The sequence below is a fragment of the Ictidomys tridecemlineatus genome, chromosome 4 (genome assembly GCF_052094955.1).
Source record: "Ictidomys tridecemlineatus isolate mIctTri1 chromosome 4, mIctTri1.hap1, whole genome shotgun sequence".
Taxonomy (NCBI): Eukaryota; Metazoa; Chordata; class Mammalia; order Rodentia; family Sciuridae; genus Ictidomys; species Ictidomys tridecemlineatus.
In genome coordinates this window covers 52,363,249-52,377,345 of record NC_135480.1, presented here as the reverse complement: position 1 = coordinate 52,377,345, position 14,097 = coordinate 52,363,249, and the positions used below count along the sequence as shown (strand labels likewise).

Genomic DNA, 14,097 nt, shown 5'->3' with positions numbered 1-14,097 from the left:
GATCCAGCCTAGGATCTCACCATGCTAAGCAAGTACTGTACCACTGACCTATATCCCTATCCCTGGGCTATAGTTTTTGTGGAAAAGGTGTTTTATTTCTTTCAAAAGCATACAACAAAATCACTCAGCAATAAGAGGGGAAAATAGGTCTATGTTAAAATCATCTTACTTGAGGAGTGTGTGGAAGAAATGGAATCATGCCTGTGTTTTAATAACAGGTCCATGAACGGTCACACACAGGAGACAGGCCTTATCAGTGTGAACATCAAGGCTGTGGGAAAGCTTTTGCAACAGGTAAGAACATAAATTTTCTTTGTTTCTAGGTTCTGATGGAGGTCAAGCAGAGATAAGTGGGCAAAAACTTGACCCTTCATCCTTGTCTTGAGTCCAGAGAACACATGATTGGGTTTTCTTTTCTTTTTTAAATATTTATTTTTTAATTGTAGTTGGACACAATACCTTTATTTATTTATTTTTATGAGGATTGGGCCTCACACATGCTAGGCAAGCGCTCTACTGCTGAGCCACAACCCCATCTCTTCTTGGGTTTTTTTTTTTGTTTGTTTGTTTTTTGAGAGAGAGAGGATTTTTTTAATATTTATTTTTTAGTTTTCGGCGGACACAACATCTTTGTTTGTATGTGGTGCTGAGGATCGAACTCGGGCCGTACGCATGCCAGGCGAGCACGCTACCGCTTGAACCACATCCCCCAGCCCTTATTGGGTTTTCTTAACTCTTAACTGCCTCCTTAGCCTGATTGCTCTACCCCTCTCTGTGTTCTTTTTTCCTTCACAGACCTGTCTTTGCCTACTTTGGTGCTTTTTACTACATGTTCTGCTTTCTTTTAGCAAGAAAAATAAAAGCCAAATTTTAAAAGCTGACTAAAAATTTAACATTAATACAGACCTTAGGGAACCACTGAGAACTGGGACTTAACAGTGAGATGGAGTCTCTCCAGGGATATATGTGGCAGGGCCAACATGTACCAGTCCTCCTGACATTCATTCTTTGTTCCTTGTCTTGAATCCAATTTAAACTTTTTGGATATGAGTTGTGAACATCATCTAATATAATTGGGATGCTTTTTAAAAAATATATTTTTAGTTGTAGATGGACACAATACCTTTATTTTATTTATTTTTATGTGGTGCTGAGTATTCAAACTCAGGGCCTAACACGTGCTCTACCACTGAGCCACAACACCAGCCCAATTGGGACACTTTTAAAAAATTAAACACACACTTCTAAACAGAGATAAACTACTAACAATTTTCAGTGTGATAGTCCTGAGCCGTCTAAGGACGTTTTTAATAACATGTTTTATTCTTGGAATTTACTATATTTTTCAATACTTTAATTTCAATGTGAATGTTTAGAGGAGTATTGTGTAATTAAATTTCTTTTAAATTTTCCTTGAAGGTTATGGATTAAAAAGTCATGTCAGAACTCATACAGGAGAAAAGCCATATCGGTGTTCAGAAGATAATTGTACCAAATCTTTCAAAACATCAGGAGATCTACAGAAACATATTAGAACTCATACAGGTACCATTGTAAATAGTGTCATATGTAGGACAAGAATTCTTGATCTTCAGGGAGGGGATTTGGGGAAGGAGTATCTGGAAAAATTTCAGGGAATCAGTATCAGGGACTTCTTTTAAATTCCTGAAATTCCATGGAATTTGCTGTTTGTGTTTATATATTTCTTACCAGGATAAGGGCTCAAGACTCTCTTAGATTCTTAAAAGGGTCTGTGTTCCAAAAGAGATGAACAGTGGCTCTAGAGTACCATCCCTTGCAGCTTGCAAACATTATCTGAGCAACAAGCTCATTTTCCTAGGATTGCATGTCTAGTTAGTAGCCTGAGAACAAAACCTAAGGCACCTGATTGTGCCTGAGTGTAGTACCGCTTCTCCTCAGTAAGCTGCTGCTAAAGAAAATATCTGAACCCCTAATAGCCCCACAGAAAGAAAAACATGTAGCCACTTGCAGCAGTGTATGCCTGTAATCCTAAGGACTTGGAGACGGAAGCAAGAGGATCACAAGTTCAACTCAGGGAGGCTATCTTCAAAATAAAAAATAAAAAGGGCTGAGGATATATCTCAGAGATAGGGTGCTCCTGGGTTCAATCCCTAATACCCCTCTCCCCACCCCCTCTCCAAAAAAAGACTTGTTACTTGTGACCATCTCTTCTCTTTAAATGTCTTTATTCTTTTTCTTTTTTAAACTTCTTGTTTCCTTTTTTTTTTAGAGAGAGAGAGAGAGAGAGAATTTTTTTAATATTTATTTTTTCTAGTTTTCGGTGGACACAACATCTTTATTTTATTTTTATGTGGTGCTAAGGATCAAACCCAGCACCCCACACATGCCAGGCGAGTGCGTTACCGCCTGAGCCACATCCCTAGCCCTCTTACCTTCTTTTTCTAAGTGGTACTTTATTCTTATCTTCTCTCACTCCCCTCTCTACTCTATGCTTGACTGCTTATGGAATTGATACTACAAGGGTGATTATTTGTTTTTAGGTTTTTTGTTTTGGTATCAGGGATTGAACCCAGGGGCTCTTAACCACCAATCACATCCCGACCGCTTAGCTCTCACTAAGTTGCTTAGGGCCTCACTAAGTTGCTGAGGCTGACTTTGAACTTAAGCTTCTCTTGTCTCTGCATCTCTAGCCACTGGAGCTTGGATTCTAGGTGTGTGCCACTACGCCTGGCTTAAGTATTTGTTTTGGATCAGAGCTGAACAAAATTGACTAAGCTATTGACTAAGTAATAAAGCATAAAATAATTTAGAGATTTTTAGTATAGGTGTTTTAAACATGGTGTCATAACCTTGTCCCCAAATGTTGCAATTTTTGCACTTCCAAAAACTCTGATATAGTTTAACAAATTTCCAGGGAGGATTCTTCTAGCAACTAAGGTTAATCTTTAGTACAAACATGATCCTAAATTTGCTTTACTTTGTAATGCTTAGGAATGGATGTAGGTATCTGCTTCCATCTCATTCCTGCACTTATTTTTATTAATTGTATCAAAGGCAAGTGTTTCCAAGATGCTATAAATTTTGTTTGGATTTGCAATATAAAGTCAATTTGTTGTATAAAAGCTATGTACAACCATTGACATTGAGCAAAAACGTCAGGATTATGATTTGATTTTTTTTTTTTTTTTTTGGTACCAGGGATTGAACCAAGGACATTTAACCATTTAGCCACATTCCTAGACCTTTTTTTTTTTAACTTTTGAGACAGGGCCTCACTTAGTTGCTGAGGCCGACTTTGAACTTGGGATCCTTCTGTGTCAGCCTCCCAAGATTATGAGATTATAGGCGAGCATCACTGTGCCTGTCAGAATTGTGATTCTTTAATTCATCCATGAAAACATACAGTTTTGTTCTTTTTTTTTTTTAAGAGAGAGAGAATTTTTAAATATTTATTTATTTATTTTTTAATTTTCGGGGAACACAACATCTTTATTTTATTTTTATGTGGTGCTGAGGATCAAACCCAATGCCCCGTGCATGCCAGGCGAGGATGCTACCACTTGAGCCACATCCCCAGCCCCTTACACTGGTCTTTATGTTTTGTTATTTCTTTATTTTTGGTGGTGCCAAAAGTTAAACCCAAGGCCTTTTGCATGCTAGACAAGCTCTACCAATGAGCAATACTACCAGCCCCCATACACCACTTTTATCATGACATTTTCATGATTTAAAATGTTATAATGGCATGACATTTCAACATGGTACAATGTTGGGTTGAATAAGGGGCTTAGGAACTTAGGTGATTTCAGTCAAAAACAAATTAGGTGCTACAGAATAGTAATACATATAGTACAACGAAAATTGTCCTAGAACAGTTGATGCTTTTCATAGCACGTCACAGGTGGGAAGACTTTAGAGGTCTTCTAGACTTGGAGGAGATGGGACTTGCCCAATATGAATTCTGTTCTCCTTTGGTGAACATATGGTGAAAAATTCACTTGAAGAAAAGAGAAAGATTCCGTTCCTTTTTTAATGATTTCAAACTTGAGGGCGGAAATCTTTTGGAATGGTCTGTACCAACAGGGAAACCATAATTTTATTTGACCCAAAGAAAAATAACAGACTTTCTCTCTCTCTCTCTCTCTCTCTCTCTCTCTCTCACTCTCTTTTTCCCTCTCTCTCTCTATCTCTTTCCCTCTCTCTCTCTTTATATGAGTGTGTGTGTGTATGTGTATATATATATATATGAAATACTTGTGTCTATCTATAAAGATACTTTTTTTTTCCTGCTCCAGAAGTTGATTGCTTGAGTTCATTATAGAAAAGGACACATAGAAATTGAAAGCAAAAGCTATCTCCTGCTTGACTGTTCAAAGGACTTTTGAGTTTCAAGGTTATATAAAGCAAATAGGAAAGAAGGAATATAATTGGCAGAGTTTTCATTCATAAGTTTGGACTATGAGAATAGTAATGTATTTAGCAAGTATTTTGACAAACATGCTAAGCACTAGATTTTAAAAGATTAAAATTATTTTTTCTGCCAGATATCATAGTATAAATAAAGCAGGAAACAAACTTTTAAGAGATTCTGGGGTTGTTCTAACTTAATCCTTATTCTTGACCCTATTTTTCTCTTATATATTTTTTTCTGCCATTTCTTTCCATGCTTTCTCAGCTCAATTTTTAATATGCACACCTGAATGATTCCATCTTGGAGAGACATGTAATCACTGATGAATTTTGAATACCATTCAGTTCTTCTAAGGCAAATTTGTTAGGAGTGGAAAATACTTTTTCCAGGGAGAAAAGAAAAGCCTAAAAGGGAAACTTAAACTTAAAAAGCCTAAAAGAGAAGACTCAAGTCTTGAGCCTGATCCCAGGCAAAATTGAAGATAAGACATTTCAATTTTCTATATATTTTTGTACCATTTAATTTATTCCCCTTTGTATTTTCAGGAGAAAGGCCCTTTAAGTGTCCCTTCGAAGGCTGCGGTCGGTCCTTTACAACATCAAATATCAGAAAAGTGCATATTAGGACACATACAGGAGAAAGACCTTATTATTGCACAGAACCAGGATGTGGGAGGGCATTTGCCAGTGCAACCAATTATAAAAATCATGTGAGGATACACACAGGTAATGATCTCTGATCTCTTGGTCCTTTATCTTTGAAGGCTTAGTTTAATTCTTGCCCCTTCCAGAAACAATTCCTAGCTAATCTCTTCTTTTCTTCCTACCAGTTGGCATGGAGGAAAGAAGTTAGACACCTTTAAAATTTTTCAACTTAATCATTCTTTTGTATGTTCGTTTCTTCAACAGTTATTGACATCTATCATGAGTCTTATCTGTCTCTAAATCTATCATAGATTTAGAGACAGATAAGACATTATCAAATACAGTCTAGTTGGGGAGAGATTAGTGGTCACAAGCTTGCTGAAGAATGTCTGTAACATGAACAAGATGCTTGGGAGCAGAGGCAGGAATGGTCATTTCTTGCAGGAAGAAATGTTTCAGAAAGACGTTACTGGGGAATTTGACTTTTAGACTGAATCCTGATGTAAAAGGTAGACAGAAGATTATTCTTTGCAGGGGAAGTGTAATGAATATAGGCACAAAGGTATGAAAAAATATAATATTGGGTGGTTCCATATAATTAGAGCATAGATTACATGTAGAAGATTTGTACATAGTGAAGTCGGAGGAATAATCAGGGGACTTTTGTATTATGCTGCCATGGTAAGGGTGTTTCTTAAATTAAGCTGTGGAGCTTGTGGGGTAGAAAAGGAGGAATGATCTATAGATAAATTTTCTGCTTTTTTGGCAATACTGTGGATTGAAACCAGGGTTGGTGCTCTACATCTCCAGCCGCACCCCCACCCTTTTTTTTTTTTTCAATAAGACAAGGGTCTTACCAGGTTGCCCAGGCTGTCCTTGAGTTTGTGATTCTACTGCCTTAGCCTCTCAGGTCACTGGGATTATAGGTGTATACCACCATGCTTGGCTTCTCATTTTTTAATAAACAGCTATATTAAGATAAAATTCACATACTAGACATTTATCCATTTATTTTTATTTTTAAAGAGAGAGAGGGATAGAGAATTTTTTAAAAAAAATTTTTTAATATTTATTTTTTAATTTTTGGTGGACACAATATCTTTATTTTATTTGTATGTGATGCTAAGGATCGAACCCAACGCCCCGAGCATGGTAGGCAAGCGCATTATGGCTTGAGCCACATGCCCAGCCCCATTTATCCATTTAAAGCATAATGATTCTCCAGATGTGGTAGTGCATGTTTGTAACCCCAGCCACTCTGGAGGCTGAAGCAGGATGATTGCAAATTCAAGGCCAGCCTCAGGAATTTAACAAAGCCCTAAGCAACTTAGCAAGATCCTGTCTCAAAATAAAACATTAAAAAAGACTGGGGCCAGGTGCAGTAGCGCACACCTGTAATCCCAGCGCTTGGGAAGCTGAGGTAGGAGGATGGTGGGTTCCAAGCCAACCTCAGCAACATCGAAGTGCTAAGCAATTCAGTGAGACTCTGCCTCGAAATAAAATACAAAATAGGGCTGGGGATGTGGCTCAGTGGTTGAGTGCCCCTGAGTTCAATCCCTGGTACCCAAAAAAAAAGGACTGGCAATGTAGCTTGGTGATAAAACACCCCTTGGATTTAATCTCCAATACAAAAAAAACAAAAAACGGGAGTGGAATTATTGAGTCAATTTAAAAAAGTCTTTTAACTTTTTTTTTTTTTTCCTCATCAATGAGTTTTTCCTTTCTTTTTTTTTTTTTTTTTTTTTTTAGTTTCGACAGACACAACATCTTTGTATGTGGTGCTGAGGATGGAACCTGAGCCACACGCATGCCAGGGGAGTGCGCTACCGCTTGAGCCACATCCCCAGCCCCATCTTTTAACTTTTAAAAAAAAATTTTTCCCAGTTGTAGATGGACACAATATCTTTATTTCATTCATTTATTTATTTATTTTTATGTGGTACTGAGGATCAAACCCAGGGCCTCACATGGGAGAGGCAGCACTTTACCACTGAGCTACAACCCCAGCCCTGTTTTTTAACTTTTGAGGAACTGCCAAACTGTTTTCTGAAGTAGCTGTGCCATTTTACAATCTCACCTGCAATGTATGATGCTTCCATTTGGTCCACACCACAGGCAGATAATTGTTATTTTTTTTATTATAACTTTCCTAGTGAGTGTGATATCTTTTGATTTGCATTTTCCTGGTGGCTAATGATGTTAAGTATCTTTTTATGTGCTTATTGGCCTTTCATATATTTTCTTTGGAGAAATATCTTTTCAAATCCTTTGCCCTTTTTTAACTGGGTTATTTTTTCACTATTGGGTTGTAAAAATTATTTATTATTCTGGATACAAGTCCTTTGGCAGACAGATTTGCAGTATTTTCCCTTCTATGGGTTGCCTTTTCAATTTTTTCATAAAATGCAGTCTATCATGAAGTTTGATTATCAGATGACCCATGTGAAGCCATGTAGCCAGCCAAAAGGAACTCTAAAGCTCAAGCAAAAAAAAAAAAAAAAAAATTGATGGGGGTATACCAGGAATTGACCCCAGAGGTGCTTTGCCACTGAGCTACATCCCCAGTCCCTAGTTCTATTTATTTGTTTGTTTGTTTGTTTGTTTGTTTATTTTGAATAGCATCTCACTAAATTGTTGAGGTTGACCTTGAATTTTCCATCTTCCAACATCAGCTTCTGGAGTTGCTGGGATTGAAAGCATGTGCCATTGTATTCTGCTCCATTTAGTTTTTGACTGTGGTTTGGTGCCGCCTAGTGGGGATTTCTGTTCTCAGTTGAAAATTGGCTGATTTTCCAAGTTGAAATTTGCTGCCACTTTCCTGCTTAGGAAATCTACTTCCACTTCCCTTTCCCTCACCACATTTTCCTTACAACCATCCACCAAGATAAGAACTTAATCCTGCCTGCTTTGAGAATGGATATTGGGAAGAGGACAGGAAGCCATCTCCAATTACTTTTATGTCTAAAACTTAAATTATATTAGTGAGGGATTTCTTTGTGGGTAGTTTTACTGTGGTTAGAGCCATGAGAAGAAATGCACCAAGGAAGATATAAAATAAGAATTAGCTGGAACATGCATCTCTACACTTACACATTCCATATCAGAAATGAAGAGTTCACATAATACTTCCAATTCTAGTTCATCCCACAAGGCTCTTCCTCCCCATTCCATATTTGTATGTCTCTTCCACACTGAGAACCCTGGCTTCTACAGCATTGAGTATTTATTCATTTGCTCAGTCTTTAGTTACATCTCAAATAATTTTAGTATCACTTCAGTCATACCACCACAATGCACAAGTTTAAGGTTTGTTTGCAACTGCTGCCTCATCCCTAGCTCAAGACTGAGGACATTAGTTAAATGCCATATATAAAATATTAGTTAAATACTCTCTATAAAAGTTACTTGATGGGGGACTGGGGTTGTGGCTCAGTTGTAGAGTGCTTGCCTCACATGTGTGAGGCACTGGGTTCAATCCTCAGCACCACATAAAAATAAATAAGTAAAATAAAGATATTGTGTCCATCTACAGCTAAAAATACTAAAAAAAAAAAGTTACATGAGGGGTGAGTGTGTGGCTCAGTGGCAGAATGCTTGCCTAGCATGTGTGAGGCACTGCATAACAAATAAAGGCATTCTGTTCATCTAAAACTACAAAAAAAAATTACTTGAAATAATTTAATTTCCTCATACCTCAGTGTGGATAAAAGTATTCACTTAAACTATAATTAGGATGTCTTGTTCCATTTGCTTTCAGTTTTAGGTCCCCATACCACCACAAAATAGCATTCCCTAGATATTCTGTGATATTAAGTAATAATTGTTAATTTGGTTATATGTTGTTTAAAAATAACAGGATCCATCTTTCATATACATAATCTCACACATTTCAGATAATATAGAATGTTTTCTGGAACTGTTTTAGAATAATCCTGGGTAGGAAGAAGGGATAAATATGTAATAAATAAATGAAACAATATTGGTTATGAATTAATAGTTGAAGCTGAGTGATTGGTACATGGAGTTTTGTTATACTATTTCTCTATATTTTTGTGTAGGTTTTAAATTTTCCATAATAAAAAGTTCAAAAAATATTATATACTACTTATAGTATTCTCAGATTATTTCATAGAACAGGAATTAATAGTTTTTTCTTCCATTTGTCTTGCCTACTTGCTATTGGTGAGGAAAGAATAACTTTTGATTGGATCTAAGAGGTCAAGTGAAGTTAAATTGTAAATGTTCTTTTAGATATATTTAGATATATAGTTGTCTAACTTGTCCGTGGACTTTTTTAAAAAATCCTTTTTCATTATCTTTATAAAACTTTTTGGGTAAGCTGCATTAGTTATAGTAATACTTGCATTTGTTATTCTTATTATTAGTATATCTATCTAATTACAGGAAACAATAAATTATAGTTTCATCAAAGTTAAACTGGGTAATAACATCATCCTTAATTCTCTCATCTCTTGAAATTAAGGAAACTTTGGGATTGATGCTTAAGGACAATATTCAGAATGTAGACTACCTTTTGAGCCAAGTTAAAATTATAGTTACGGTTTTTCCCTCATGGTAGGATATGAAGAGATTTGGCAAGCTTTATGTGTATATGTTGCTGTGTTGGGTAAGCGCTTCATTACTGATCTATGTCCACAGCCCAGATTTGGCAACTGTTTAATTTTAGAGGTCCTCTACCCCATAATGGAATAATTATGTCTACCTATGTAAAAGCTGACCTTTTTTTTTTTTTAAAGCTGACATTTTTGTGTGCTGGTTTTTCTTAGGGGAAAAGCCATATGTTTGTACAGTTCCTGGGTGTGACAAAAGGTTTACAGAATATTCTAGTTTGTACAAACACCACGTCGTTCACACTCACTCCAAACCATACAACTGTAATCACTGTGGTAAGACATACAAGCAGATCTCCACGCTGGCTATGCACAAACGGACAGCCCACAATGACACTGAGCCCATTGAGGAGGAGCAAGAAGCCTTCTTTGAGCCTCCCCCAGGTAAGGTCTTTGTCCATTATAGCTGTTTGAGAATCAAACAAGTATGAATATAATTTATGATTCATAACATTTTCTCAAATTAGAAAGTTTCTTTTCTGTACTCACACAAATTTACAATTTGTAACTGTGAAAAGTACTATTGAAGAAAGGTACTAGAGCTCTGGGTTGTGTTAAGAGAGGAACTTGGTTTTATCTGGGAAGGTGTAGGTTTCTCTGAGGAAATGGTGTTTGGAGAAAATCTAGAGGGTGAATCTTCATGTAGGCTAACTAGGTGAAAAAACGGGTTGGGGGAAGGGAAACAGCAAAGATGAGAACTTTCAAGTAAAAGGTATGATACTACAAAAAGCAGGAGGTTAGAGAGAGCAAAGTAAATTAAGAGATAGTGAAAGAAGCCTGATCAGGATGGTGGTTCTGCCTGGGAAGGTGGTGTGAAGTGAGGGTAGAGAATGAGGTAGGGGCAGCCTAATCATAAGATTAGAGAAGTACTCCAAATAATACTTCATTGATTTAAGTGCTGTTAGGTATATAGTAAGAAACAAAATAACTCATTTCAATGAGGAAAAAACTTTGAAAAAATATTTTATAGAATTATATTCAAGGCCGGGCACGGTGGCATTGCCTGCAATCCCAGTGGCTCAGGAGGTAGAGAGGCAGGAAGATTGCAAGTTCAAAGCCTGCTTAGCAAGGTACTTAGAAAGGTACTTAGCAACTCAGGGAGACCCTGTTTCTAAGTAAAATACAAAAAAGGACAGGGGATGTTGCCCAGTAGTTAAGTGCCCTTGAGTTCAATCCCCAGTACACACAAAAAAAAGTGTAGTTATAAGACTCTTACACTTTTTAAGCCCTTTATCTTTTTCTTCTTTTTTTTTTTTTTTTTTTTTGGTGATACCAGGGATTAAACCTAGGGGTGCTCTTCCACTGACCATACCCCATTCCTTTTTCTTTTTTTGAGATAGGGTCAAGACAAATTGCCAAAACTGTCCTCAAACTTGAAATTCTGTCTCAGATTTCTGAATCCCTGGGCTTATATGCATGTATCACCATGCTCTGTCTTTTGATTATCTTTTTTTCTTTCTTTTTTAAAAATATTTTTTAGTTGTACATGGACACAGTGTCTTTATTTTGTTTATTGAGTTTTATGTGGTGCTGAGGATTGAAACCAGTGCCTCAAATAAGGGAGGCAAGTGCTTTACTACTGAGCCACACCCCAGCCACCTTGATCCTTTCTTATATGTTGATATTTCATATTATTAAAAATTCCTTTTTTTCCCCCCAGTACTGAGAATTGAATCTAGGAGGTACACTATCACTGAGCTGCATCTCCTGCCCTTTTTAAAATTTTGAGACAGGGCCTCCCTAAATTGCAGAGGCTGGCCTTGAACTTGTGATAACTTAGGTTTAAAAAAAAAAACTAAAATCTGGTGGGGCACAATGGCTAATCTCGGTAGCTCTGGAGGCTGAGGCAGAAGGATTCCAAGTTTAAGGCTAGCCTCAGCAACTAAGTGAGGCCCTAAGCAATTTAGGAGACCCTGTCTTAAAATAAAAAATAAAAAGGGTGGGGATGTTGCTCAGTGGTAAAGCACCCCTGGGTTCAATCTTCAGTACACAAAGAAAGAAGGGAAGGAAAGGGAGAAGGAGGAAGGAGAAAGGAAAAGAAAGAAAGGAGAGGAGAAAAACGCAAGAAAGGGGAGAATGCTTTTCTAAGAATAGGTATAAATTTGTTTTCTTTTCACATGGTTCCCTGGGTTTTGTAACCAGTTGGAATAATAGTATATATAAATATCTGTGGAACAGAAGAAAAAAGAGTGAAGTCATTACTGTCATGGAAATGGCACCTTGATGACTGTAGTCATGTGCTTGCATCAACTACGGACTTTCAGAAGACTTATAGATTACTTCTTTGTAGGGGAAAATTTTTTGCTCTCTTTCTTTCTCTTACTTCATGTGAAGTGGAAAATGTTGGAAGAATAGAGATCAGTAATCTCCCTAGTTGACAAGTATAGCAGTAATGACTTAAAATTGCTGTTTACTTGCTAGTGGTTTGCAAAATAAAGAAGTAGGGAGGTTGCTTTTGTTAACTTCTTAAATGATTAACTTCAACCCAGATAATGTGCCATTACATTGTCTTTACACAATGATGTCATTGTTTAATGATAACCTATAATCAGTCACTTGTGTTAAAGGCTAAATTAGTAGACAGAGTTTGCAAAGTTTAGTAGTTTTGTGGTTTATGTTTATGAAGATTCTTTTATTACTTTTATGGTTTATTTTGTTTTGTGCTTTTTAGTTATACATGTATTTTGACATACAGACATGGAATATAACTTCCCATTCTTGTGGTTGTACCTGATGTAGAGTTACACTGGTCGTGTATTCATGTATATGTGTGTGTACACACACACACACACATAGTATATATTTTATTGTAGATGAACACAATGCCTTATTTTATTTATTTATTTTTATGTGGTACTGAGGATTGAACGGGTGCCTCACATGTGCTAGGCAAGTGCTCTACCACTGAGTTACAACCCCAGCCCCTGGTCATGTATTCATATATGAACATAGTTATATCCAATTCATTCTACTGTCTTTCTTATTCTCACCCTGCCCCCACCCCCAACTTGTATGGCTTCTTAAGTGACTTCAAGAACTTAGTGCATCCTTTTTGTATTGAAGGATTTTTTTCTAGTCTTTCTATAGAGTTTCTCCCTTCCCTTTCCCAACACATATGCACAATATCACACAATTATTCCAACTAAGATTTAAAAAGTGTGGGGCTGGAGTTGTGGCTCAGCGGTAGAGTGCTCGTCTCACGTGAGGGATCCTGGGTTCGATCCTCAGCACCATGTAAAAAATAAATGAGTGAAATAAAGGTATTGTGTCCAACTATAAAATAAATATTTTTTAAAAAAGATTTAAAAAGTGGTCCCCCAAAATTAAAACACTTAAATTTGATGGGAAAGGTTTGATGTGGTTTGATATGATTTGGTTTAGCTTTCAAAATGTAGAAGTGAAGGAAGTAGAAGGAGGTACTAGAAGCTTTCTTCATGATTTAGAATATACTATATATAAATTTTATATAATATTCTCTTTAACATTAAAATATTCTCAGTTTTCTAAACAGATTGATTAATTGGTCATAAAGGTTATTCTTTTTTTTTTTTTAAACAGGTCAAGGCGAAGATGTTCTTAAGGGGTCCCAGATCACATATGTTACAGGTGTAGAAGGAGATGATGTTGTATCCACACAAGTAGCCACAGTAACCCAGTCTGGGTTGAGTCAACAAGTTACACTCATATCCCAGGACGGGACCCAGCATGTAAGTGTCTATCAAAAGCTAGTCAAGTTAAATCATATTTCTCTTCAACCGTTTTTGAAAAGACAGTCCAGGTCCTCATTGAAGAATTTCCTTGGAATATTCCTTGGAATATAAAGGAATAAAGATTGGATTTCAGTCTGTAGGCAGGCAGTAACATATCTCCTAAAAGTTCTCCATAGGCTACTGAAAGAGATTACATGAAGTGAGTTTAGTAGGGAGAGAATGTTTATGTCCCTGTAGAATTCATATGGTGTGTTACTGGTATCACTCAAAGGTGAAGGGTAATGAAGGTCAGAACCACAGGGAAACTGAGGGCTTGAAAAGTATCCATGTGAAACATAGATCTGAGAAGGGATAGATTTGGTGGCTAATTAGGTCCAAGAGATGAGGTTTGAGAAAACAGCAGAGCCTTGACTGAGGTGATCAGGATATGATGGACTCAATAAAAGATCCTGGGAAATAAATGACAGGCAAACCTATGAAATTTCCAAACTGTGGCACTCTTCCTTTCTAGGAATCATGGAAGTTTACTCAACTAACTCCACAGAGTTAATAAAGCAAATATCTTGATTTCCTCCAGAAAATGCACAGTTTAATGGCTGTTCTCTAAAAGCTAAACTTGTCATTGTTTTCTAGATTCTGCTAGCTTAAAATAATTTAACTTTGATTTTATTTTTGAGTTCTAATTAAGATTTTCTTAGTACCTTTAAAATCAGGAATGT

The 14,097-nt window shown here is 36.7% G+C and overlaps 1 protein-coding gene across 11 annotated transcripts in view; it reads left to right on the top strand.

Annotated features, from left to right (window-relative positions):
* Znf143 (zinc finger protein 143) overlaps positions 1-14,097 on the top strand; it is a 62,511-nt gene that overhangs the window by 27,388 nt on the left and 21,026 nt on the right. For 9 of the 11 annotated variants that reach the window (XM_021727373.3, XM_040284762.2, XM_021727375.3 and 6 more), the window contains 5 exons: positions 219-294; positions 1,420-1,545; positions 4,939-5,118; positions 9,825-10,052; positions 13,227-13,375. In XM_021727373.3, coding sequence (XP_021583048.2) covers positions 219-294; positions 1,420-1,545; positions 4,939-5,118; positions 9,825-10,052; positions 13,227-13,375 — 759 coding nt within the window. The remainder of the gene's footprint in view (positions 1-218; positions 295-1,419; positions 1,546-4,938; positions 5,119-9,824; positions 10,053-13,226; positions 13,376-14,097) is intronic. The other 2 variants (XM_040284766.2, XM_040284767.2) reach the window with 2 other exon arrangements.